General features: G+C 38.7%; 1 protein-coding gene across 5 annotated transcripts in view; it reads left to right on the plus strand.

Annotated features, from left to right (window-relative positions):
* Positions 1-996: 996 nt before the first annotated feature.
* The window catches only part of LOC127812955 (uncharacterized), a 34,094-nt gene continuing 7,287 nt past the window's right edge, over positions 997-27,803 (plus strand). For 4 of the 5 annotated variants that reach the window (XR_008026024.1, XM_052353575.1, XM_052353576.1 and 1 more), the window contains exons 1-7: positions 997-1,261; positions 5,184-5,266; positions 5,344-5,421; positions 7,662-7,774; positions 7,873-7,938; positions 9,371-9,472; positions 9,549-10,029. Coding sequence is in view for 4 of the 5 variants with exons in the window: in XM_052353575.1 (XP_052209535.1) it covers positions 1,170-1,261; positions 5,184-5,266; positions 5,344-5,421; positions 7,662-7,774; positions 7,873-7,938; positions 9,371-9,472; positions 9,549-10,029 (1,015 nt within the window). In the remaining variant the exon portion in view is untranslated. The remainder of the gene's footprint in view (positions 1,262-5,183; positions 5,267-5,343; positions 5,422-7,661; positions 7,775-7,872; positions 7,939-9,370; positions 9,473-9,548; positions 10,030-27,803) is intronic. The other variant, XM_052353577.1, reaches the window with a different exon arrangement.

Genomic DNA, 27,803 nt, shown 5'->3' on the forward strand with positions numbered 1-27,803 from the left:
TAACATTTTTTTCTTGTGGTAACTCTAATCTTTCACTGTTCTACTTACATTTATGTATTTGTATTTTCAATTCAATTTAATTTCTATATTTTGAAATATAAAAAAAAATAATTGATCTAACTTAACTTTTTATTTTTTTACATATTAAAATATATTTATTAAATTAATTTAAAAATATAGGTACAAATTTGTAATATAAAATAACAAAAAATTTGAGTTATTACATAAAAAAATAAAACTAAATGAATTAAATTAACTTGAAAATTATGGGTGTTCACGATTTGGACGGTCTAAACTCTCTTAAATACATCAAACTATATATGTAATATTTTTATTGCTCTAAATTATAAAGTTTGATTTGATCTCCATAAATCGTACCGTCAAATATGGTGCGATTTTCACGATTTGTCCAATCGGGGTTTCTACTGAGCTTAATAGATTAATAAATTAGGTATAATATTTGTTTGATTGATCATTTTAACATATTTTAAGTTTTCATTTCAAAGTTAATTTGTTTATCAAGAAAAATAAGAAATTATACCAATAAATAGTTTAAACAAATTACAACTTAATAAAAAATCAAAATATAAATTTAAATATATTTAAAAAATATGTCATTACTATTAAAGTCCAAACACTAAGTATAATTAACTAACTATTAATTACTAAAGTTCAAACATCAAACATAAGGAATGAAAGTATGATCAATTAATTATTTTTTTAATTTTATATTATTAGACTAATCGGGTGTTTTGGTTAAAAATTAAATTTTTTTTTATCAAATCATAAGTCACACAATTTATCAAATTATCTCAGATTGTTGCCTTAAAAAAATCATTCGATACACTATAATATTAATATTTAAGGGATAACATTAAGTCTAAATAACTCACGAGACCTGTTATGTTGATCATTGACGGGCAACATAGTAGATGACTGCCAATAAAAGGGCACAAGTCCCACGTACATGGATCCCACACCCTCTTTGTTGGCGGGCACCTGGTATGTTGCCCACCGGTTGGCAACATACCAAGGCTGATAACTTAAACACGAAGCTATTGAACTCATTTCCATTTTTTTTTTCGCAGTCCCGTGTGCTTTTGTCGCCTTCGCTGTATATATGAATAGGTTCGCTCTGACGTAAACTGGAGACCGAAAGAACACCGACAATGGAGGAAGAGAGTGTTCCAGAGAGAGTGAACAATCCGGGCGTGCATATCAGACGAGAGATCGACTCGGAAGGCCTTGGCGATGGAACGAAGTAAAATCCGCTCCTCGATCACTTCTTACTCGTTGCTCCTCTTATCTTCCGCCTGGCTATTTATCTGTTGATTTCGTGCGTTTGTTACTTGCATGCCTGTTGGAACTTAGGGTTTCTTCGAGTCGTCCTCGATGGAGGAATTTACCACAAATTTGTTTCTGAATTCCCTAAAATCCTTTCGGAAAATGGTTTTAAAAATTTGAAGGGGAGGAAGGATTTTAGGGAATTTTTTTTTCTTGATAAGTTAACGTGTTCCTAGTTCTCTTTGTTCATTCGTACACCTAAACTTGATATATACATACAATTTCAATTCATGTGCACATACAAGCACACATAACATGCACATTCTGGCTTTATAGAAACTACTCATAACTGTTTTATGTACAGGCAAATGCATAACTGTGGTTTAACTTGGAACTGAAAGAAGAATAATCATGTTTTTTATAGTAGGGGAAGGGTGTTCCCTGTGCACAAGTTCCTCCCTTTGCAAGGGTTGTATTTGTATGCAACCTTCACCTTGCTTTTGTTGCAAAGAGGTTTTAGACAAGACAAATTGAAATATCAGAACTTCATGCTGAAATTTAACTTTTCTTTTGTTTTAGCTTCTTTAATCTTAAGGCACACGTACATATCTGCGAATTGCTGTGTGGTTGATACCATATTTTTTTTAATAGCTTAAAGTCTGGCTATAAGAAAACTTTGAGAATTGTTAGACATGCTGGGTCACACAAGCTTCCTGAAGCATACTTGCTATTTACATGCACAACACAGAGAGAAGTGACACAGAGCATTTAAATGTTTCAATTCAAATCCTGCATGCCTCCATGGGCAGGAGGGTGCCATTATGTATGATAGGGATTTAATTGTTATGAAACTGTAATATCCCAAAATTTTGAAGATAAATAATAATCATTGATCCCGGTATTTGAGGTTATTATTAAATATTGGGAGATCTCAGAGAAAATATTAATTTATATTATTTTGAGGGAATAGGAAATTAAGGTAATTAATTAATTATTTTATTTGGGAGTATTTATAGAAATAAAGAAAGATTAAAATAAATTGATTTGGTGAATTTCTGGAGATTTGGGGGCGGCATAAGTAAAATAAGCGGAAATTGTAGTTCGGGGTGTAAGTGGAGTTTCTAGAAAATCGGGGGCTGAAGTGTGAATTTGAGGGAGGGCCGCGAGATCTCTTTAAAATTAATGGGAGGCGTATGTTTAATGAGGAAGTGGCTAGAGCGGGGGGCACGTGCGCGCGAGGTGGTGGCTGGGGATGCGGTTCGAGGCCGGGTGGAGGCAAGCGCGCGCGAGGATTTTGGCTGATTTTATTCAGCCTCCAGGCGCCAAAACGGCGTTGTTTTGCTTAAGGTAGTGGGGACGCATGGCAGCCGTAGGCTGCGCCACGTGGCGGCCCCTGGGCCGCCCATTGCGCATTGTGCTCCAAGCAGCGTTTTGCTACGTTTTTAAGGGCCAAACTTGGCCATTTTTCAAGCCAAACCGAGAGAAAGGAGAGAGGAATTATGGGAGAAGAAGAGGGAGCTCGACCAGCAAGAAAATGGGAGAAATTAGAAGGGAATCAAGGAGTTTTTGGGATTATTCGGTATTCAAAATACCCAGGTAAGTGGGTAAAATTATTAGAAGTATTATATGTTTAAATTACGGATTTTATACAGTTAGCTTTGATTAATATAGGTCGTAAACTTATTATTTTCTGTTAAACGTTTTACTTCGCAGTGGGAGCGCGGGAAAGGTGAAAATCGGCCGAATAGAGGCAAGTTCCGTACCCTCTCTACTTGTTCTTCGATCCCTGTGCGAGCCCTTGCCGTTTTACATATTTCATCCCCTCCCTTACCTCGATTTGGTGCCGGATGATATACTTGTGAATTGTTGGCGAGTTGTGACAGTGGTTTAAGTTGAGTAAAAGTCCTTTTGTAATATTTCTTTCTAACTGCTACGGGGCTTTGTATCGCCCCATTTCCTTGGAAATGATGCTACACCTGGTTGGGTTAGGTTCCAGATGTGTGTGTGCCGGTTGTGGGTCTTGGGCCTTTGTGTGTGAAGTTATTATTTATTTACAGTTGTTGTTGACAATGTGTGTCGGGATTGGGAACTGCATTAATGGGGGGTCATGTCTTGTGAATGCTTGAGCACGGACATCTTAGGGTGGTAGGGTGTGTCTTGCATGAGCACTGCATTGAATATGTATTACTATGTGGGCGAAGCATGGCTTGATGCCTGATTTATGGGGGCCTTGTATCACGTTTATGCTTACTACGCCATTGCATTCTTACTTGTGCATTGCATGGTTTCGGTGCTCGCGGTTATTATTAATACTATTATTATTGTTATTCCGAGCGGGAGTACCGTGCCGGTCCTGGTGTCAAGAGTACCGGCCCGAGGGAGCTTTGGCTCAGGTCAGGTGGCGGGAGTACTGATTTAGGGGAGCTTCAGCTCGGCTTTTAGACTAGCTCGGGGGAAGCTCGAGGGAAGACTTTTAGACTAGCTCGGGAAGGTCCCGAGGGAAGACTTGATTGGAGATGGGGATCTGCATGCTTGATTTACGGGCGGAGGGACCATCTCGAGAAGGCTTGGTATCTTGTGCTGGAGCACAGAGTATCGGAAGCCTGAATTTAGTGTGGGAGCTTAGAATATTTATCGCTTGCCAGTTCATAGCAGCGACAAGTTTGTTAGGTACTTGGGTGCTGGTGTCTTTTATGTGGGCCCCAAGGACCATTATGTGCATGTTTATTTATGTGGTTTCCATTTGACTGGTGTTTCATGTTGTGCATGTGTGTGTCTTGGGCACGGGAGGTGCGGGTTGTTGCTTGTTTTGCATGTGGCGTGCTGGTGGATTGGGGGTTATATCTTTAGCTATACCAGCCTTGTTTCTTGTTATGCTTGCTGAGTCTTGTGACTCACCCTTGCTTTCCATCATTTTAGGTAAGGGAATCGCCTGAGTGGCGGGTACGTCTAGTGGGGTTGGGTCCAAACCGTTGGGCCAAGGTAGCATGTGCAGAGTTTTTCCGTAACTAGATCCTGGGTGTCGTATGTTTATCGCTTTCATAGCCACATCTCTACAAACTCTCAATGTCTAAAATTCCATCGAGTCTCTTTTTTAAAGGCCTAGCTGGAAATCATAGTCCATACAATTTAGGAAAATCCTATGAATTTGAACTGTTTATTGATTGGGCCCAAACAAATGTAAAAGCCTACTAACTATATAAGCTTGTAGAATAGATGGCTCACCTAAAAGAGTTCCAAATTTGTATGATAGTCAAGTTCAGGATCTCAGTTACCCAAATTTAACCTGTATTATTCAAATTGTTGTTACAACAACGACAACAACATATAAAGTCTTAATTCTACTATGTGGCATTGGCTACGTGATATTCTTGCTCATCAACTTCTTTCTCTGGCCATATCTTTTTTTGAGGCATTTATAACTCAGATTATACCCAAGAGCATCCAACCAAGTTTTTCTTTTCCTTTTTCTACCTATTTTGCTGAAGACTTGCTTCATTCTATCAACTTGCCTCCCACTTGATTGATTTATTATGAGCCTGATGGGTTGGTCAAAGGAGAAAAGAGAAAAGAGGAAACTAAGTCATAAATATGAAGACTATTTAACACACTGTTTTGGCATTTCAAGTAATATAAAACATGTCAAGCAACAAATATAGTCATGCCAACAACTAATCAGGAATGAGCACTTGAGATTTTTATTTCTGTTGTCAATATCTTAGAAATCAAATAAACATTGCATAGGTAATTGCAAGCATTTTAAGTTCCATTTAGATAACTTTTTTGATGTAGCTCTCAAAATTTTGTGACCAAGAGCAATTAGTGTTCCTGTGGTTCTTTTTGTGGATGTTGGTTGACCATGATCATATGATTTTTGCATGTCATGTTATGGGTCAAAGTACCCTTGGCTATGTTGGAGCTTCAGCATCTGGTGATTTTACTTTTGACACTGGATTGGCTTCCCGTCATACATATCTCGGTGGTAAGTATACTGTTCTAGTTTTTGTTTTCTTTCCATCTCACTACCAATCTGAGATTTATTCAGTTTTAATGTACCAGACGTTGAGGAGACCCATCCTCGGTTTGCCTTTTTTGAAGGTGGTGCTGTATTAAACCTGCCATTGTTCTATCTTGAAGGTATATGTTTGGGTGCATTCTATATTCTGCATAAATTGAATGGTTAAGTTATTTTTTACTTGGCACTTGAGGTGAAAATCCTGAAGTAAAACTAAAAAACTTGGGGGGCCCACCATGGTAGCTTACAGATATATTAATTTGAAGTTTCTTAAGTACACTCACTTCATATTTAAACACTGCTAAAGAGTCACTTGCCCATGGAGAGAGATGGGGAGAGTTTTTCAATTATAAACACCTATTCTGTATATATTAGTGCTTTTTCTATTCAATTTCTGCTGTAATATCTTACATGTGGATTGTTTTCATCATTATACATGCCTCAATTGCAAACTTTAGTTTAGTGGTAAAATTTCATTGCCTCTTTTTGTTTGGAAACAGATTGATCATTGACTCATGTTCTCCCAAGTATTTGAGTAAGCATTGATACCCTTTACACGCAATTCCCTCTGCAAATAATGGGATTTTTTCATGGTCCACACATTCTAGTATTCTAATTTTGTCTTAATTCTTTGTTTTAGTTAATAGGTTTATGAAATCAGTTTTGCTTCGCTATGTATGGCTTTAGGATCTTTCTTAACCAAGTAGTATAAAATGGTATAGATTTTGACAAAATAAATGGAGATACTTCTATTCATGCTTGGTTCCAAGCTTGAATGAAGGAGGAATGTTGCATTAGGTAGTCAATATTTTGCTTTAAATCATCATATTTTCTACCATGCAGAAAAAAGAGTAAATTGTTAGGGCATAGTCCTCTCACTGTCACCCGAATGTAGTGAAAAATGAGCTAGGACCAGTTCATCAATGCTCCATATGTAGCGTTAAACGTGCAAAACCTTGCACATTTGCATGGACTGGTGCAAATAGGGAAGTTGGTGTAGGACAGAGGCTAAGAATTGAATTATGGAATTTTGATAGGAAAATCTATGAAAGTAGTGGATGTGACGATTAAGAGAAAAATTGATATTATTTTCCTTCAAGAGATGGTAGGTAATGAGAGGTCTAAAATGTTCACCAAATCCAAATATATAATTTTGCAGGACTAGTGTGTGTGAAAAGGTTGGGCAATAGGATTATTGTAGTTAAAATTGTTCTAGAGGAACTTAATGACTGAGGATTATTGTAGACGTGCATGAACATTGTGACTTTGATGAAAAAAATAATGAGCGAAAAGTTATTTTAATGTTGCCACATCATATGATCTCACCATACATGTTCAATAAGTAAGATGAATTTGTTTGGTCACATATAAAAATTGCCTATCAACTTCCCGAATAGATTACTTTTTTATTAGACAAATAATCACTTATGTTGTAAGGATTTTCAGGGAAAATGCTTAACTACTTTGACAAGACCCTAGGGTGTTGTCACGGGAACGATTGTATAGGGGGGGCTCAATTATAATTAGCTGATTGTTAGAATAAGCGGGAATGTTGGTTAAGCAGTTGGGCCTGTTGTTTGAATTCAAATATTTGTAAGTGGGCAAGTGGCCCTTAGTGCCTAGGGGTGAGCTAGATCAGTATATAAGCCACTGATGCCACTCTCCCTGGTTATCTTTTTGAGAATTATCAATACTCAATTCTCTCTCCTGCCATCTCTCTCTCATCTTCTCATTTTCTCCCCCAATTCTCTCTCTATTTCCCCCTCAATTCCCTTAATTCTTCTCTGATCGAGGATAATTACACCCTGTTAGAATTCGATTCTGACATTCTGGTATGAGAACAAGCTCTTGGGCCACGATCTCACCTCCCCTTCTGTTTTTCCTCCCCTTAGGTGGCTATGAATAAGGAGGTTGGGGCATGGATGTGGTGCATGGTGGCATTTTTAAAAGGATTTCAAGAATTTAATTTCAGTTTTTTTTTAGGATGTCTTTTAGATAAACCAATCCAAGTTTTTTTTTTTTCTTTCCTTCTTTCTGTTGAAATAAAGTTTTTTTTAATAATAAATTCTAGATTTTATATGAATGTTATAAAGCATGTTTTGAAATTTTATTTAAATTTATGAAAGTTTGATTCTCGGTTTAAGTTTACAGGCGTCATAGAGATAGTGGAATGCTAGGATTCATTTAGCCGACTCTACCTAATGGGATTAAGGCTTGTGATTGCTGTGTAAATGGTCATGTAATCAACAGAGGCAGAGTTATTAATTGGTTTCATTGTAGCCTATTGACATGTTTATATTATATCAATAGGGAACACATTTTGTATGTCCTACTCTTATCATTTTCCTTTGTAATTCTTCAGGAGTTGTTCTGTTTCCAGAGGCCACCCTTCCCCTACGAGTTCTACAATCTAATTTTATAGCTGCTGTTGAAAAAGCGATGAGTCAAGCTGATGTTCCTTATACCATTGGCATTGTATGTGAACCCCTCGATAGCTATTAGTTGCTTTCTGTGTGCCTAAAATTTCTCACTACCTTTTATCTTAAAACTCGCATATCCAAATTGTGGTTCAGGCTCGGTCTTATGGGGGTGTCAACAACTGGGGGATACCTTTTGCAACCGTGGGGACAACTGCAGAGGTATGAGTCAGCAAGTCTGAGCTACCTTCTATTCAGTACTTCTTTTCCTGCCTGTTCACTTTTATGCTATAGCTGTATTTATTTTGGAATCAACTTCCGCCTCTCAGTTGTAACAACATCAATCTCACCACTGTTGATACTTATTAAATATTAGAATCAATCAAAATGAAAACTGGATTCATTATGTGTATTTCAATGTCAACTTAACGGTCAAATTTGACATTATTATATGCATTTCTCAAACCAGAATTTATACTAAATTATGTTATTCCAGAGAGGAATTATATACTCTATATTGCAGAAACTTGCTGCAATAGTTAGATATTATGTTGATTTGTATTTCAATGTTCAATATTTAGATAAGAAACATAGAGCATACTGTTTGCTAATGTCATTATTCAAGTAAAATAGGAACATTATTTCCAATGGTTGCTTTTAAGCAAGCAATTTTCCTTTTTTTTTTTTTTTTTTTGGGGGGGGGGGGGGGGGGAATAGCAGTACAACTGTACATGAATATAAAAGAATCATCATATTAAGGGAAAACACCCTGTAAAAAAAAACCCAGGCCTGTCAATGCAAAAGCCAACATCTACTTGCATTTTCAACTCATCCAAAAAAACAAAACAAAGACTCAATAGAAAATAAGCTTTTCACTTCTCGTCCATTATGTAGTCTTTTCTGGAGGAAACCATTCTCACCATGAGGAACAACTCAGCAACTCCTACAAAGCCAGTGGGTCAGGCACCCCTGTTCCAAGAATGAAGAAAATGTAGAACCGAGGATAGCATTGTCAACTGAACAGCAAAGATGGAAAAATAAATCCTCAGAAGGTCATGAACCACAGTGAAGGAGAATGATCAGTCGTCTCCCATCTCCTTTTGCATGCGAAACACTTTTCCATCACAATCTAGCTCCTTTTTTTCTAATTTCTTCATGTAAGAATAGGCCCAATAGAAGAGACCATAGAAGAAAAGTCCACCCTAGGAGAGCCCTTGTTCTTCAAATGGCTTTTGGATGGAAGTGATAGACCTTGTGAATCAAGTTGTTGGTTACTATGGCAGGCTTCACTCTGTGTTAGGTAGGCTCCTTCACTCAATGTTGTTTTTATAAATACAACATCTGATCCTGTAGCCCATAACCTGTTCCATGATTGAGTTCTTATATCATTTGCTGAGTAAGTTTGTCAATTAGATCTATTGGGTCAAATTTTGGGAGCTTTTTCAGAACATATCTTAAAGTTGGTCTGTTCAAAGCTGAAGTGTAATCCCTTCCCTCAAATGGCAAGCAAAATGTTTATGTAAGAAGAGATTGATGGGTGTAGATTTTTCAAATTCTGTTATATATTTATATTGGGCATAGGAAATGGGTTCACTAAAACCAGAAGTTTGCCTACAGGTCTGGCTTAACTTTCTCGTTCCACCTTCGATTTCAGATACGGCAATATAGACGTTTGGAAGATGGTTCACTGAATGTTGTTGCCCGTGGCAAACAGCGTTTTCGTATAAAAAGACAGTGGATTGACATGGAAGGAACAGTAAGTTTATTTTTAGTGCTGAATCTTCATTAACGCTTATGCAGTAAAATTGTAATACCGCCTACATTCTTCTTAGCCATGTGGTGAGGTTCAAATCATCCAAGAAGATTTGCCATCGAGGACTCCACGAGATACTGTAGGACGACTGGCACCATTGAGGAATTTTGCTGCACCACCTCCAAACACTTCCCAGTCTGAATACCTTGGATGTAGAGATGAAGATGAATCAGATGCAATTTCAGAGGAAAGTTTTGAGAATGCATTTTTACTGACCAAAAGGAGTTTGCATCATTCTGATCTTACTTCTCATGATGGTGCTGGTAAAATCGACGTGGCAGAGGATTGCATAGGTCCACTGCATTCAGAAGGTGACAAAAGGAATGAAAGTGGTGGCTTGGAAATGAGGAAGAAAGAGTTAACTTCAGTAACTGTACCTGGTAAAGGTGTTGGACAAAAAAAGAGTTCTGTAAGCAGGTTTCGTGAAGTCCCAAGAACATTCTGGCCCTATTGGGTTTATTCTATGTATGATTCGTATTATCTTGCTCAGAAGGCTGCAGGTATTTTGATTTTGCTTCTTTTCTTTCACCTATTGAAACTTCTTGCAGTTCATTGTCCTTCCTGGCCTGCAGTTGCATTGGTAATTGGCACTTGAATGTGATATATATATGTTCTCTACCCAGTTGAGCATGTGCGGATTCAAATACTGTTGCTAGCTATCAGTATATTATCCACCCTCATTGCATTAAAGTTAATTGCTTAAGAAGACTTGGAAATACTGCAAAATAATTATATGTTGATTCCAGTTCTCCCAAGTACAAGAATTATCTAGAGTTGGAGTTTGTTATGGTTCATTCATTGTCTAATGGCATAACACGTCAGTTTTAGTTGAATTTGTTGTTTATCTGAAAACAATGGTGTTCATTGTGTGTGTACCCTTTCCTTTACAGTTCATGATTAATTATACAATGGCTAATCTGTGATAGTAGGTGCAGTATTGCAGATGATGGCTTCTTTTGTTTCCTCATCTTCTTATGTCTGCTTGTATCAAGATGCAAATGGTTTCCTGATTATAGGCCTATTTACTTGTATACCCTCGTCAATGGGAGCCCACAACCATTGATATGTATACGTATAGTTTTGGGGCTTTGTCTCTATTGTTTTTAAGGGTGATACTTGCCCTTGAAGGGGCATAAATACTTCACCACTTAGAAAATGAAATTCATGAAACAAAGTGTTGAGAATTGAGGGTGAGTAGGCTGGTCGGGTCTTTTGGTAATACTTATTAAATGAGGTCACTGTGAGTGAGGCAAAGGAGCTAGAGCAGCTTGGAGAGAGTATCAGCCAGGGGATAAACAATGATCATGGTGGGATCTTGAGAAAGGAACTGCTAGAGGGATAGCACAATGGGAAAGAGAAGAAAGGCACCACTAGAGGGATAACACAGCGGGGAAGAATTTTCTCACACTCGCTCGAATACCATGTGAGAAGAGAGAATTGGCTAAATGCCCGAGAGCAAGAGACTCAGTTTTAATCTATATTTATAATAATGTGGAACATAATTACAACAGAAAATTAGGCAAAGAATTATGCCTGAAATACTTGTCAGATCTCCGGATCTGATAGAGGGTATTGAGGTGACTTTTTAGAAATTAATGAAAATTGGGAGGAGAGAAATTAAGAGAGAAAGAGAGGGAGAGAGAGAACAGTAAGAGAAAGAGGGAGAAGAAAAGGTTCGAGAGAAGAATTCAGAGGGAAAAGATTCAGGTCATTTCATTCATGAATCCCCATCCTCTAGTTGTGGCTTATTATATAGCCTCACAACCTCCCACATGCACCCATGTGCAGTACAAACGGTAGCATAATCGCCTCTATAGCTAATGGACAAATATCCATAACAAAAAGTAAAAAACAAATTACAACAACTGCCCTTGGAATGTGACAAATAGCCCTCTCCCCCCAAATGAAATTGTCATGACCGTAGGGGCATACCTGTAATTAGGCTATTAGTGAATAAGCCTACTGTACTAAGCGATTATAGCTTTAGCTATTTGTACCCATTCGATTATGGCATTACAACTGAAAGGAGAAGCCTATAAAAGGCCATGTGCAAGACGATGGGAATCATGAATGAGAATACCGATTCTTTCCCTCTTAACTTCTTTTCCCTCTCTTTCTCTCCCTTCTTTCAAATTATCTCTCCAAATTCTCTCTCTCTGTAATTCCAGAATTGGCCTAACCTCAAAATCAGAGGCTTGACATTTTGGTATTAGAGCCAGCGATCCCCGACGAAGAAATTGTGACTGGTGCAGATCGAAGATGTCAATTGGATTGTTATGAATTGCGATTAGTGGTCGAGATCGTGGGTCTCCATCTATCAGGAGGTGAAGTGAGTCGTGGTGCTAAGGCTTAGTTGGTGCATAAGACGAAACTATGGTGGAAGGAACGAGGTTGAAGTAATTGGAGTCAAGAATGGGGGCATTGGAGTTCAGAATGACTCAGACGCATGAGGCGGTGGCCCAAAGTAGGGAGGATGTGGCTACAATCAGGGAGAGCATGTGTGAGGATTTGACGGCTACACGGGAGAGTATGTAGCGAGAATTGGAGAGGCATCAGGAGACGATGGAGCAGTATGGCTAGAGGATTATTAACATGTTCAATACGTTGTCATCCCTCCCTTAGTTTCGGTTACCACTGGAATTTCCTCCTCGGGCAGTCTCCAATCCAATCAGGGCAACCTCCCTAGGCCACGGGAAGTGACACAGACAAAGGAGATGCCAGACATGGAGCTAGGAGTTCAAGTAAGGGGATTAACCCCTCATACTTCCAATCACACACCAATGCCAAGCTTGGAGATACCTTTGTTTGACGAATCAAAGCCGAGGTGGTGGATCTGTCGGTGTGAGCGATTTTTCTAATTTTACAATTTGGTTGAAAATCAAAGGATTAACTTGGTAACAACCTATTTGAATGATATAACTGATTCTTGGTACCAAGGGTGGACCAAGTCTAGAAGGACTAAAACCAGGTAGATTGATTTTGTTGAGGAACTATGTAAACATTTTGGAGAGAGGAATATGGCAGATTTAATTGAGGAATTTAACAAGCTGAAGTAGGAGGGATCAGTGATGGACTATCAAGAGAAGTTTGAGGAGGTAGGGGCTCTAATGTGGAGCTCCTAACCATCGCTCACAAAGCAATATTTTGTGTCAAGTTTTATCAGTGGCCTTAAGGATGAACTAAGGTCCATGGTCAAGATGATTGTTAACCTTAAGACTCTTAGATTATACCCTTAGGCGAGAAAACCCTCTCATAAACCCTCTCCAACACTCACGGATGCAGTGGAATTATAAGAAAAGAAAATGAACAATAGAAAAAAATTAACATAATTGAAAAAGATCAAACCATAAAGGAAACACAATAGATTTATCCTGGTTCAACCCAATTTAATTGGCTCTACATCCAGCAGTCCAACACCCTAATCGAGCAACTTTTATTGAGAAGAAACTGATCAGTACAAAACCCAAGCCCTCATACAATCCTATCGCTCAAGTACAATCCTTTGTTCACTCCAAAAAAGCTCAAGAACTCAATACACACGTCTCACTTTCTCTAAAACAAAGGTACTCACAATAGTAACCGAGAACTTGAAAAGAAAGAAGAAGATGATACTCAACTGCTGCCTTGCCCTCTTATTTATAGAGGAGGTAGAACCCTTTTAAAACTAACAACTATAGGGAATTTACAGTTAGACCCTAAAGTTTACATCAATTACACTTTGACTTAAAAAACCCTAATTGTCTAATAGCTTCCATTGATCTTCCAATCGAAAAACTTTAGGCAAACCTCAACAATGATGATGCCTGCTATAGTGAGAGAGGCAACAAAGAAGGCAAGGTTGCAGGAGCTAACCTTAGAAGCCATCTTTAAGAGAACAAGGCCCTGCCAAGACCCGAACTTACTTCTAACCAACCTGTGGGAGGAAACCATCTGGCTGTTGTGGCAAGGATGGCCCCAAGGTTGCCTAAGGTGAACCCCAATGCTATTATAGTCAAGATCACCATTATGAAATAGAGGAGACATTCGAGGTTGTGTTACAAGTATGGGGATCGATATAGTTCCAACCACCAGTGCAAAAGATAGTTGTTGAACATGGAGGGAATGGACGAAGGAAAAGAAGGGGAAGAAGACACGAGGGAAGGTCAAGAGAACACCCTAGGGGAAGAACACGAGGATAAAGGAGGTGAGATCTCCTTTTATGCACTCAAGGGAGGTCCAACAGGAAAAATCATTAATGTAAGGGGACTGGTGGGCAAGAAGAAGCTCATGGTGTTGATTGATAGTGGCAGCACCCATAGCTTCTTAAATGAGGCTACTACCACTGAGTTGAAATGCAAGTTGACGGCCATTACTCCCCTATTAGTGACGGTGGCCAATGGAAACAAAATGTATAGCCATGTAGAGAAAATCAGAATAATTTCACTAATTCTCCTAAAGTTTAGGACTAGATTACAATCCTAGTATATAGGATTAGATTACATTCCTAATATCTAGAACTAGATTACAACAACTATTTTACAAACAACTAAATAAATAAATGAATAACAACATCTTTATCTTCTTAGCTTGACAACATTTTTTTCTTCTTAGCTTGGCTCTCGGATTTTATCCTCTCGTCAACACTCCCCCTCAAGCTGGAGAATGTATATCCCACATTCCCAGCTTGCTTGCTAGATCTTCAAACTTTTTTACTAGCAACCATTTGGTTAGTATATTAACAACTTGCTCCTCAGATGGCACATAGGGTAAATGAATTAATCTGGCTTCCAACTTCTCCTTTATGAAGTGTCAGTCTATCTAAACATGTTTAGTCTTGTCATGTTGGACAAGATTATGGGCTATGCTAATTGTTGATTGGTTATCACACCTCAACCCAATTTAGCCTTGGACTTGAATCCTTAGATCTTCTAGGATGATTCACAACCACAAAACTTCACATAAACATAGGGCCATAGCCTTGAATTTCGCATTTGCACATGATCTTGCCACAACACTTTGCTTCTTACTCCTCTATGACATCAAATTTCCACCTAGATAAACACAATAGTCGCTTGTTGACCACCTATCTGTCATAGACCCAACATAGTCAGTATCTAAAAAACCCTGGATGTCTAGCTCCTTCCCTGTTTTAAAGAGGATTCCCTTACCTGGTGTGGCCTTTAGGTAACTTAGGATCTTCCTTGCAGCTAGCATATGCTCCTCAGTTGGGTTGTGCATGAATTGGCTCATGAGATTGACTGCAAAAGCTATGTCTAGCCTAGTGTGGGAGAGGTATATCAGTCTCCCAACTAGTCTTTGGTACCTTCCCTTGTCTACCGGTTGGCTATTTGGGTTGTTCCATAGCCTACTGTTAGGTTAAATGGGAATTTTAGATCATTTCCCCCCAATTAGCTCTGTTTCTGCTAACAAATCCAGCACATATTTCATTTGAGAGAGAAAAATCCCTGCTTTAGAATAGGCAACCTTAATTCCTAGAAAATACTTGAGGACCCTCCAAGTCCTTGATTTCGAATTCCTTGGCTAGCCTTTCCTTGAGTTTCCCTTGCTCTTCTTCATCATTGTCCTTGACAATTATGTTATCTACATACACCAAAAGAACTGTCACCTTACCTTCTTTTGAGTGTTTTATAAAGAGAGTGTGATCTCCCCTACTTTGGCCATACCCTAAAGCTTTCATGGCTTTGGAAAACCTTTTGAACCAAGCCCTATGAGACTACTTGAGCCCATATACGACCTTCTTGAGCCGGTAGACCTTCCCTTCATGTCCTTCTTAGAACCTTGATGGCAATTCCATATAAACTTCCTCCTCCAAGTCCCTATGGAGGAATGCATTTTTTACATCTAGCTAGTGAAGGTTCCACCCAAAATAAGTTGCTAATGAGAGGAGTATCCGTAAAGTGGTCATTTTTGTTACCAGAGCAAATGTCTCAAGGTAGTCAATTCCATAGGATTGTGTGTATCCCTTAGTTACTAGCCTAGCCTTTTATCTCTCTAGAGTGACATCTGCTTTGTATTTTACATTAAAAATTCATCTACACCCAACCAGATTGATCCCCTTAGGTCTGAACGCAAAATCCCATGTATGGTTCCTTTTTAATGCACTCATCTCCTCCAACATAGTTTGTCTCCAGTTCTGATCCTTTAGTGCCTCATGTATTGATTTAGGAATGATAATTGAATCTAAGGATACCAAGAAACTCTTATGTTTTTGGGAGATATGATGATATGAAAGGTAATTGGTTAAGGGATGTTGGATGCAGCTTCTAACCCCCTTTTTAACTACAATAGGTAGATCTAAATCATCAAACATAGGACCCTCAAAAGCAGTGGGTGTATTCTGTGTGAAATCCATACCTTAACTAGGAGTCGAGGATAGAGTATGCTGGGGATCTTGGCTAGGCTACCTTCACTCGTAAATGTAAGGAGACCCCTTACACCTTACTGGAGATGACAACCTTCAGGTGGCTGCTTGCTCATCCTACTTAGCTTCATCATGCCTTTCTTTATGGCTACTTGAGGATACGTCAATGGGTTGAGTTTGAGTAGTAATAGGATTGGTCTGGGCATTAGGGCTAGAGCTAGATTGAAGACCATTTTGGGGTGCAAACAAGAGATTAGGAAATGGGATGTCATCAAAGTTGTAGTCACCATAAAGGGTCTCTCCTTGATGACCAGTTGGAGAGTAATCAAAAAATGGAATGGACTCAATGAAGGTAACATCTTTAGAGGCATATAGCTTTTGAGTTGATGGATGATAACACTTATATCCCTTTTGAATAGGTGAATATCCTAGAAAAACACACTTGACTGCCCTTGGATCTAGTTTATCTCTATGTTGTTTGGAAATGTGAATAAAGGCAACACACCCAAACATTCTAAAAGGAAGAGAGGTATTTAAATTAAAATCCGGAAAATGAGTAGGCAGGCAGGCAAGTGGACTTTGTTGGTGAAGGATCTTGGTTGGCACTCGATTAATAAGAAAAGTAGCAGTAAGGATAGCTTTCCCCCAAAACATTTTAGGAATCCTATGATGATGAAGTAGGGTACGTGCCACATTAAGGAGATGCCTCATCTTCTTTTCATCTACTCCATTTTGTTGTGGAGTATCTATATAAGAAGATTCATAGACAATTTCTTCTTGTTGGAAAAATTGATGCATATGATGATTGAAATAATCTCGTGCATTGTCAGTTCTTATTTTTTGTATAGGAATTCCAAATTGAGTAGCAATCATTTTACAAAGATTTGGTAACACTATTCCTATGGATGCTTTATCTTTTATCAAAAAAATCCATGTCATACGAGTACAATCATCAATAAAGGAGATAAACCATCGAGCCTTAGAATAATTAGGGATTTTGCAAGGCCCCCATACATCATAATGGATTAATGCAAAGGGTTTAGAGCTGATTTTATTACTAATGGGATAAGAAACATGATGTTGTTTAGATAGAATGCATACATCGCAGTGAAATATACTAGGATCTATGGAATGAAATAGATTAGGAAACATAGCTTTCAATAGAGTAAATGGAGGGTGACCAAGTCAGTAGTGATGTAGTCGTATGTTTTGATGATCGGCTGTAGCTTGTGAGGAACAAGCCACCTACAACTGGACTCTAGATGGATAAGGAACCCCCCTCATGAAGCAGTACATCCCATCCTTTTCCCTAGTGACACCAATCCTCGTCCCTATCTTCATTGCCTGAAACTTACACATATTAGGAGAAAAAATGGCTTGGCAATTTATGTCTTTAGTGAGCTGTTGAATAGAGAGAAGTTTAGTTGATAAGTGAGGTACATGCAGAACAGGTCGAATGGAGAGATTGGGGTTAAGTTTAACTCTGCCATGGCTAACAATAGGGATTGATGTGCCATTAGCAATGGTAATTCTTTTGGAGGTCTTGACAGGTTGATAGGTAGAAAACACATAGGGGTTAGGTGTCATATGGCCTATTGCTCCTGAATCTAAGATCCAAACATCATTCCTATCAGTTCTTAAGGTAGGAAAGAATGCAGAATGAGTGCAATTACCTGGGGTTTCCTGATGAGCTAGGGAGCAGGCTCCATCTTGTATTGTTTTGAGGAAGGACTTCAGCTTGTTGATCTCATCAGCATTAAGTTGGGTGAGATCTAGACTGCAGTCAGCCTCTGTTTTCTCTCTTGACGTATCTTCCTCATGTCCCTTGTGAGATAAGTAAACTTGGTTCCTTGCAAGGATAGCTTATTTACCATGAAGCTTGAAGCAGGTGTCTCGGGTGTGCCTAGGCTTCTTGCAGAATGTGCACCATAGTCCCTCTTTGCCATTAGTTCGTGCTTGAGCCTCTGTTCTCCCAGGTCTAAGCCATGCCTTCTCTCCTTTGTTTGCCATCACTGCAGAGCCATTAGTGTTTGATTCTCTTAGCATCACTATCCTTCGATTTCTTCACTTCTCACCATAGCAAACACCTCATTAAGGGTGGGGAGTTTTTCCCAACCAAGTATCTGCACTCTTACTTGATTAAACTCAGGGTTAAGACCAGCCAAAAACTCAACAATCCTATCCCTTTCAATTATTTGGTTAGGGTTGCAGCATCAACACTGCAAACCATCTTTGTAATACCCCATAGTTGCACGAGGTTGCCACGTAATTTGGATGAGTTTAAAATATCGAAAAGTGAGTTTGATAGTAAAATAAATCGCTGAATCAGCGGTAGGGAGTGCCTCGGAATTTAGATGTCTAAAGAAAACGGTATGACATCGACGAGCGTCTCAAGGCAAGATTTTTGACGCCGAAACAAATCCGATCAGAAACAATTTTCAATACAGCTATGATTCGGCCTGAGAAACCGAATGATCGTAAGTGACTTCCGAGAAGTCAACGGGACCTTGAGTAGGCTCATATTTAGCATAAGGAGTAATCCTTAAGTGGTTTCAGAAAGAAACAAAAGGATTTTCGGTAAAAACACGATCCTATGTATATTCGAGCCTAAGTGTAATTTCTTAATTTTGCCTAAGAGAGGTCGAAACGATGGCTTTCCGGAATCTTCGAAAATAAAATGTAGGTTTTAGAACTTGTGGAACTTAATGGAATAATTGGAAAAATCAGGGGCTTCAAGGAAATGGCCAAAATGCAAAAGGAAATTTCAAAGGGGTCAAAGTGCAAATTTTGAAAAGCTGCCATAGCCATGGCCGACCAAGCTCCTGCCACCGTTGAACAGCCTCCGGCCGATGTTGCTAGGGTCGTCTGAGGGCACAAAAATGGGCCCCACAACATGGTGAGTTGATTGGGCAGGGTATGGGGTCGCGAATGGCCTGACATGGCTATGATTTGACAAAAAATGGCGAGGTATGGCCGCGATCACCAAAAAATTGAGGAAGGGATGTGCGTATCGAATCATCGCGATTTGAGGCCATTAAATGGTTTTAATGATGATAGAGGCTTGGATTTGATCGAGCATGGCTAGTTTTGGCTCCAAAAACAGGTATAAATATGGGTGTATCGAAGTGGCCAAATGCATCAAAATTAAACTTTGGATTTCTCGTGTTTGAGAGAAAATCAAGAGTCAAGGATAAGGGGCTTTTGTTCCCCATGTGTTGAGGACTAATTCTGGAGAATTTCGTGAAGTTTTATCAAGGTTTGAAGGTGTTTCGAAGCTCGCCGGAAAATCGCACATCTCGCCGGAGTTGGACTATAAATCGACCATTCGGGCTATTTCCAGCGGGTGTTTCGGCTATCGGAGGGTGCCATTGTGATCGGCTCGAGGAGGGCTTAAATTAAAGGTGGTGTCGTCGAATCAGCCATCGGAGATTGTCGTCGGTCGTTGTCACCGGAGAAGGTAAGAGAAATAAAAAAAAAGAAAATAAAGAAGAAAAGAAGGAAAAAAATAGAAAAAAATTCTAGAAGAATTGGAAAATTATTTTTTGGATTTTGGTCTAGGAAAATTCTGGAAAATGTCGAAGGAATTATTTATTTTGTAATTTTTTAGAAAAAAAAGGAATTATGAAAATTATAGAAAAATAGGAGAAAAATGTAGAAAATTCCCAAAAAATTTGGAATATTGTTTTATGAATTATTGTGGAGGAAAATTTGAGAAAAGCCTTGAAGAGATTTATTTTGGAATTTTCAAAAAGAAAATAGGAGGAAAATAGAGGAAAATTGTGAAAAAATTATGGGAAAATAGATATTGATATTCTTTCGAATGAATATGATGTCTAGGGACCGTTGAGGCTCAAGGTTGAGCACTAGTATGATTACTTGAGGATTGGTGCAAAAATCGATATTGGCATGAGAATCGAGGTGTCTGAGATAAGTTTGAGGTGAGTAGTTTACTACCAAAACTTGGTTTTTTTATACAAATGGTTTGACTAGTGAGTGGTTCTTACCCCAAACTTGATTTATTGTGAGTGTTCTTACTTAAAACTTGGTTTTATTTTGGGTGGTTCGACCCTATACATGATTTGTTTATACAAATGATTTGACATGTGATAGGTTGTTTGCATATGGATGGTTCATCCAAGTGGTTATTTACATGTGCATTGAATTTTGTATTTTAAATTATGTGTATGCAAATGTTGGTTTTATATGATGCATGGTTGGTGATAGTGACATTGGCATGTTTGTGTGATGTGGGTTGTCAACCTGTGTGTGGCACTTGAGTGATAGCACTTGGGATGCGTGCCAAGGATTAATGCTATGTGACCCACTTGGGACGGGGTTGAGACGGACTTCACCCTATGATATACTCGAATGGCGGGACTAAGAGTGGTCACCATCCCAGGTTCCTTTGAGAAATAGCATTATTACCTAGGTGGACGTTGATTCCGGGGATAGTGTTGATCCTCTTGTGGCCAGGGTTGTGTTGAGATCTGGAATGCTTTCGAGTGGGAGCGTAATGCCTAACATGATATAGGGGTGATACCTGGGTTCATGCGTTGAGGTTGTCCCTTTTAAGCAGGATTGTGTTATGCCAATGTGTCGATGAGGTCGTGTTGCCTTTAGAGAGATTACATTTTCCTCGGTTAGGGTTAATTGCTATGTGGGATTCTCTTGGGTTGGGACATGTTGGGATATGTCGGTTTGTTTCATGGTCTTGCATATATTTATGAAAATGTTTTTGAACTCTCACTTAGATAATTCATCATCCAATTTGGACTTTGTTCTTGGAATATTCAAATGTTCCAGGTGAAAGCAGCGGCGCTAAGGGAAATGGCGTTATCGAGATGTAGCTGATACACAATAGATCTTTTGTAGTTTTTTATTATGTACGAGATATTCAGCTGTAGGCGTATTATTTTGGTGATGTCATGTTGAACATCGATAGTACGAATTCTATATTATGAATAAAGGAATTATAGTTTTGTATTATCGAGGTTTCGATTCTTGCTTCCGCTGATGTGATGATATTACTTGTTTTAGCTTATTCTTTAAGTTGGTATGCTGAGATGGGAGATCGGGATTGTTAGGGTTTAAATTACGCTGAGTATATGTTGAATGATTGTTGAAAAAAAAAAAATATCCCCGAAATCTCGAGTTAACGCTCGGTTGGGAAAAATGGGGCGTTACAATCTTGATATTCTAGTAGTGGTCTAACTCTACCATAGACCATTCATGCGATTATAATACTCAGTGATTGACAGCCCCCCTTGTTTAGAACTACTAATTTTGGTTTTAACTTCATAGATAACTAAAGCATCTTGTATTTTAGAGTAAGTTTGCTTTACAACCTCCCAAATCTCCCTAGGAGAACCCAAAAACATGTAATTCTTACTTACCTTAGGTAGCATGGCATTTCACAACCATGACATTATCTGGGAATCCTCAATATCCCATGTTGAGAACATAGGATTAGTTCCGTTTGGAGGGGAGGTAGTGAGATGATTGATCTTCCCCCTAACTTTAAGAAAAGTGCTTACCAATTGAGTCCACTGCATATAGTTTCTCCCATCTAGGCGATAGGACAAATGGATATTCAACAAATCCCCTGCTACTGCTCCATGTCCAGTTTTTGGGACTGCTTCGGGGGTCTAATCTACCACCGATGAGGATTCACTGATTACCTAAAGTTTTCGTTGGGATGTTCGCCCTATTCTATAAATAGAGGGAAAAGGGTAGCCGAGAGAGAGGGATTTTCTCAATCTATTGTATCAAGTGGATATTCATTCCGAGAGAGAGGCTAGTGAGCAAGATAACTTTGTAATCTTGGAGAATGAGTGTTGGATGTACTCGAGAATAGGAGAAATTACTCAAGCTGTTGTACTGATCATTCTTGGTAATAAAGAAGGCTGCTCTTGGTGGGTGTTTGAAGGCTGGATGTAGGGTTGCAATTACTGGATATATCGCTTGTCTCTTTTTGTGGTTTGATTGTTTCATTTCTGTTTTCATTCCTTTAAATTTCAGTCTTATTTATGTTGTTTGGTTTTGATTTTGGGTGAGGAGTTGAAAGAATTGGCAGTAAGAATCATTGTTTGAGTTATCAAAAAGAGCTCCTAATCATAACAACTTCTATACCCCTGGGTTCATGACAATCCCCCATTCTTGAGATGTTTATTGTTCTCAAGAAACTTATTACCATTGAGCCGTTGTTTTTTCATCCAATTCCCATCTTCACTATTTGTTTCATCTTTCTTTCTCCTTCTAGGCCTATTCCACTTTGCTTTTATGTTCCTTCTCTTTTGCTTGTCCTTTTCTTTTTCCTTAACCGTAACAGTACTATGATTTACTGCAACACCAAGTCCAGGCATCCACCTCTTCCCTATTGCAATTGAAAATAGTTCCAATTGTTCTATCATTCTTGCAACCGTATCATTTCCAATTGTAGAAAGGAATTCAAACTTCTCTATAAGTCAAAACCTGATTTGATGCTACCGCTCTCCAACTGGAATGTGAACAAGTAAAACAGCAAGAGTCTCGTTCCCATCAACAAAAAACTCTTCCATCATCTTCCTTCCATCTCGTTTTGTTGTTTCCTCCTCTGCTCCAAATCACGAATATATTGCTAGAAGGTTTCAATGTGATCAATTTCTTCCAAATGCGAGCATCCTCTGTTAATCTCTAACCTAACTTGAACTGTACTCCATTGGTCATTCACTTTGATTAAAACACAAATTTCCTCTCAACTATTTGATTTTTCAGTCGGAGTTATCTAATCCAATGTAGGTAATTCAACAACTTCTTCTAGTCCTGGTGATTGATGGTCTATGCCTTTAAGAAAAGCAAACTTAAAATCTTCAAACTCTAAGGTTGGTGTAGTCATATCCTTTCCCATCTTCATAACATCTTCTTCTTCCTCATCTTTAGTAGAGATCTCCTCAATTGGAGTATCTTTTACTTCCTGATTGTTGGTGTACACCAAAGGCTCACTTTTAGCAGATTTTTACTCCAATGGAACCTCAGTAGCTTCTTTAGCAATTATCATTCCTTTCTTGTCGGCCTAAATTGTCTGATCCAAATCAAGTTTTCCCCATAGTTCTGAAAGGCACGAGGCGCAAAGGATACTGGAGCCTGAGGTGCACGAGGCGAGGCATGCCTTTGCAAAGTGAGCCGCACCTTTTAAGAAAAATACTCAAAATCTTGTAAAATCACAAAAAATTATCAAATTATCAATAATAACACATGCATATCATTAATAATTCATTATCTTCAAATTCTAAACTAACATCATCAAAGTTGATTCATTCATCATGCAAATTCTAAACTAGAAACATCATCAAAGTTCAAACTCAAACAAATACCAATCATCATGCAAAGTTCTAAACAAACATATAAACACTTCAAGTCCACAATCAATAAAGAAGTTTTAATCAATCATCATCAAGGAGATCATCAACATCAAGGTCAATATCTTCATCATCTCCTTCAATCAAGAAAATGTTTTCATTTTGAAAAATGCTATTTTTCTAAGTCTGGAAAATTAGCGCATTATAAGGAGATATATAAAAAAATGTTTTCATTTTGAAAAACTATCTCCCGGTATTTTGTTAGCTAATATTTATTGTTGTTAAAATGATTTTTAATAAATTTTTCAAGAAATAGTAGGTACGTATTTTGGAGGTGGTAAAATCGCTAAATCCTGAGTTTGTACTAAAATCAAAATTATATTTTCTTATTCTTATGGATTTTAATTTTTTAGATATTTTTATTGAATTCAAATGGAGGGTACTTTCTTATTTACATTTATGTATTAAAGTAAATGGAAGATAAAATATAAAATAAAAGTAAATATGTTATAATGTATACATGTTGGAACTGAGAAGAGGGGAGGAATTGGGCTGCCTAGATTTTAATTAAAACCTAGGTTTCATGAGGCGCACCTCTTGCCTTAGCGCCTCACTGTGCAAGGTGCGTGCCTCACTGAAATCGCCTCGCCTCGGCCCAGGCGAGGCACTGAACTGGCGCCTTGCGCCTAGGCACGCCTTTAACAACTATGGACTTTTCCCTATTCCTTGCAACTACCATTCCTATTCTTAGGACCTTGTCCGCCTCATACCTCTCACCAGCTTCATGAACACTATCTTCCTTGCAATCCTTATCTTTTAATGCTACTTCATCAGCTTCTTGCACTACTTGATTAGAAGCCTTAGAAGCTCCTTCAATTTGTTGGCTGCTTTTAAGATAACTTTCAGGCGGCAGCCCATGCTTTCTATAAATGGCTTCCAGTGCTAACTCTTGCAACCTAGCCTTCTTAGTTGCTTGTTGTATCGTGGCAAGCCACATCATTTTCACCATAGGCCTCAATGCATCGTCAAGACCATTAATGAATCTCGATACAAAATAAGACTTGGTCAAGGTTGGATGGGAATTGAGCACAAGTGCTTTCAATTTCTCAAACCTAACCAAGTACTCCATAACTGAGCCCTCTTGTTTTAGCTTGTTGATCTCCTCTTTGTAGCTCTCATCTTCGACCTGATCCTTCTTAGAAAACATCATTAAAGATTCATCAAATTTCCTTTATAGGCCTTCCAACTTTTCATTAATTTCGTCTAACGTTTCGATAATTCTGTATGCCGAGGCCTTACACTTACTGATTAATGCCAAGGTCGACTCATAATTCCAGCTAGTCTCCACTCAAATTTGTATATCAGAAACTGTAGCAGTCTTCTACTGCAGTTGTGCTTCGAATCGTATCATGCTTGTTCTGTTCGCCATGGCAAAAAATCTCACGAATAGGAGAAGTTGAAGGCCAGAGACTGCTCGTCAACCTCCTATGACTCAATCGGTCCCATATCGATCTCAACAGATCTACTAATGGAGTTTGCCTAGCTTGTTGGACCCTTGCAATTGATCCTTATTTGCCCACGATCATAGCGAATTCAAGATTGCCTAGACTCCGTGTGCAATCGTTGTGATTCAACAACCGCCCCAGACCTGCTTCCACTTCATGCTTTCCTTTCTTGCTGAAATCAGTGCCTTCGTCTCACCCAATCCCCGTCCAATGGCCAGAGGACCACTGGCTCTGCTACAATCTTCTCGGAATCACTATTAGAACTCACTTGACTTGCTTCACCTTTAAAAATTCGAACACGTACTACCGGAATTCACAGCTGAGGACTGATTGATTCTGTTCGTCTTCAGTTCCGAGCCGATAATTGCTTGTCTTTTTCTCTTGGTTGAATCATTCTTTGTTCCATTCAGATTCAGATCAAAATGCTACTCATGCTTGCCTATCAACACCCGTGACCAATTGAAATCGTCTGAGTTCTTGAATTCGCCAGAATCACCTGAAATCTTGAATCGTTCTTGGTTCCGTTCGAACTCAAATCGAAATTTTGCTCACGCTTGCCTATCAACATCACAACCAATTGAAATCATTAGAGTTCTTGAATTCGTCGGAATCACCTGAAATCTTTGCTCGAACGATTATGTAAAGAGTCATTGAAATCAACTGGTACAAATTGCAAGAATTACAGCTAAGGAACGTTGGCTTTAATACCAAATGTCACGACCCTATGGTTTACCTAGGGTCTAGAATGGGATTTGGAGGAATCAGAAGGTGAATTAGGCAAAAATGGGGGGAGAAAGCAGAAGAAATGAGGGAGAATTCAGAAGAGTGGGAAAGAGTTCAGACAAAACAGAGAGGGAGAGAGAATTTGGGAGAGAAAATAGAATTCATTTCATTCACCAATGCCCTATTCTCTCCTACTACAACTTATTTGTAGGCTGTTACATCCTTTCAATTAGTAACAAACTAGAGGTACAATACTACAGCAGCCTAAGGTACACTTCGAGAAAAATTACATGTATGAAACAATTACTTCTATAGCCCTGGGGTCGTGACACATCTGTCTCTGAGATGAAAGGCCTTGAAAAATTGGGCAAGGCCAATATTGGAGCTTGGGTCATAGCTTTTTTTAAAGTCTGAAATGCTGCCTCCGCATTACTATTCCAACAAAAATTATTCTTCTCAAGTAAATCAGCCAGTGGCCTATGGATAATCCCATAGTTCTGAATGAATCTCCTGTTGTAATACCCAATCAAGCCTAGGAAACCCCTCAATTCTTTGACAGTCTGTGGTCTTGGCCAATCCAACATAGTTGTAATCTTTTTTGAGTTTATACTTACCCCTTCTCCAGTGATTGTGGCTTATATATTCCACTTTTTCCTTAACAAATGTACTTTTGAACCCCTTCACAAATAGTTGATTCAATCTGAGGATCTCAAATGCTGCCTTCAAGTGGGTTAAGTGTTGGTCCAAAGATGGGTTATATGTGAGGATATCATCAAAAAACACAAGGATGAATTTCCTCAAGTAAGGACTAAAGATATGGTTCATCAAGGCTTGAAATGTAACAGGGGCTTTAGTTAGGCCAAAGGGCAGTTTTGTGAATGTCTGCAGAACTCATCCGGATTTGATGGTATCCAGATCTTAGGTCAAGTTTTGTAAAAATGGTGGCTCAATTAGTTCATCAAGTAAATCTTTGATGATTGTGATAAGAAATTTATTTTTTATAGTGATGGAATTCAGTTGGCAATAGTCAACACAAAACCACCAAGTACCATCCTTCTTTTTAACTAATGGGACAGTGGAGGCAAATGGGCTTTGGCTTGGCTAAATGATAGATTTAGACAACATTTTCGGATAAGATCTAGATAGAATGGTATCCGAATCTTTGGTCAAGTTTTGAAAAAATAGTGGCCCCAGTTAGTTCAACAAGTAAATCTTCAATGATTGGAATAGGAAATTTATTTTTTACAGTGATGGAATTTAGTTGTCGGTAGTCAGCACAAAAACACCAAGTACCATCCTTCTTTTTGACTAATAAGACAGGCGAGGCAAATGGGCTTTGGCTTGGCTGAATGATAGATTTAGACAACATTTCCTTCACCAATTTCTCTATCTCTGTTTTCTGTTTGGGTGGTTATCTATAGGACCGAATGTTGACAAGTTCCGCATTGGGTTTCAAGTGTGTGGCATGGTCAAGGAGTGGTTGGGGGAAGGTTTGAGGGCTCAGCAAATAAATCCTCAAACTCAATCAACAGCAAGTGTAAGGGGTCACAAGAGTGTACCTCAGTGAGTGAATGCAGATTGGAAGTCAATGCAGGCCATGAATGGTCTTTCAATTCTGTTGCTGCCTCCCTGCTTTCCTCTCTTTTCCCCTTCTCCACCTCAACCGCATAAATGTAGTGCAATTGGGCTATTGAGGCTCCTCCTTGTTGGATTAATTTCTGCATCTTCCAACCTGTTATTATTTTTCATTCTCCAGCCTCTCGACTTCCTGTTAATGTTAGCCTCTTCCCTTCCATTTCAAAAGTAACCTCTAAACTTATTAAAATTAAATATTAGAGGGCTTACCGTTCTCACCTTGTCCTCCGCAAGGACGACATTGCAGCTTCCCAACTTCAAAATTCGCAGATCTAGGATGAACTCCACACCTTGCATGGTCCACTTAAACCCTTGACACCCCAGTTAACTCATCATCTTGCTGCCATTGGCTACTACAATTGACAAAGGAATGTCACGGACGTACAATTGTAATAATTGGGGGGAATTATGGTTAATTGATTGTTTAGGCGGGAAGAGTAGTTAGGCAATTAGGCCTGAATTTTAAATTCAAACTACTTATGTAATTGATGATCAAGTGGGCCTTGGCGCCACTAGTAGGAATCGGCTCAGTATATAAACACACTGATATTGCACCCTAAAGCATCGAAGATCAATATCAATATACATCTCTCCCGCCTATTTCTCTCTCTCTCTCTCACGTCTATTCCCCCTCAATTCTCTATGTTCTTCCCTCTCAATTACCCTAAATTCTCCCCAATCTGAGGATAATTCACCTTGTTAGAGTCCGGCTC

The sequence above is a fragment of the Diospyros lotus genome, chromosome 11 (genome assembly GCF_014633365.1).
Source record: "Diospyros lotus cultivar Yz01 chromosome 11, ASM1463336v1, whole genome shotgun sequence".
Taxonomy (NCBI): Eukaryota; Viridiplantae; Streptophyta; class Magnoliopsida; order Ericales; family Ebenaceae; genus Diospyros; species Diospyros lotus.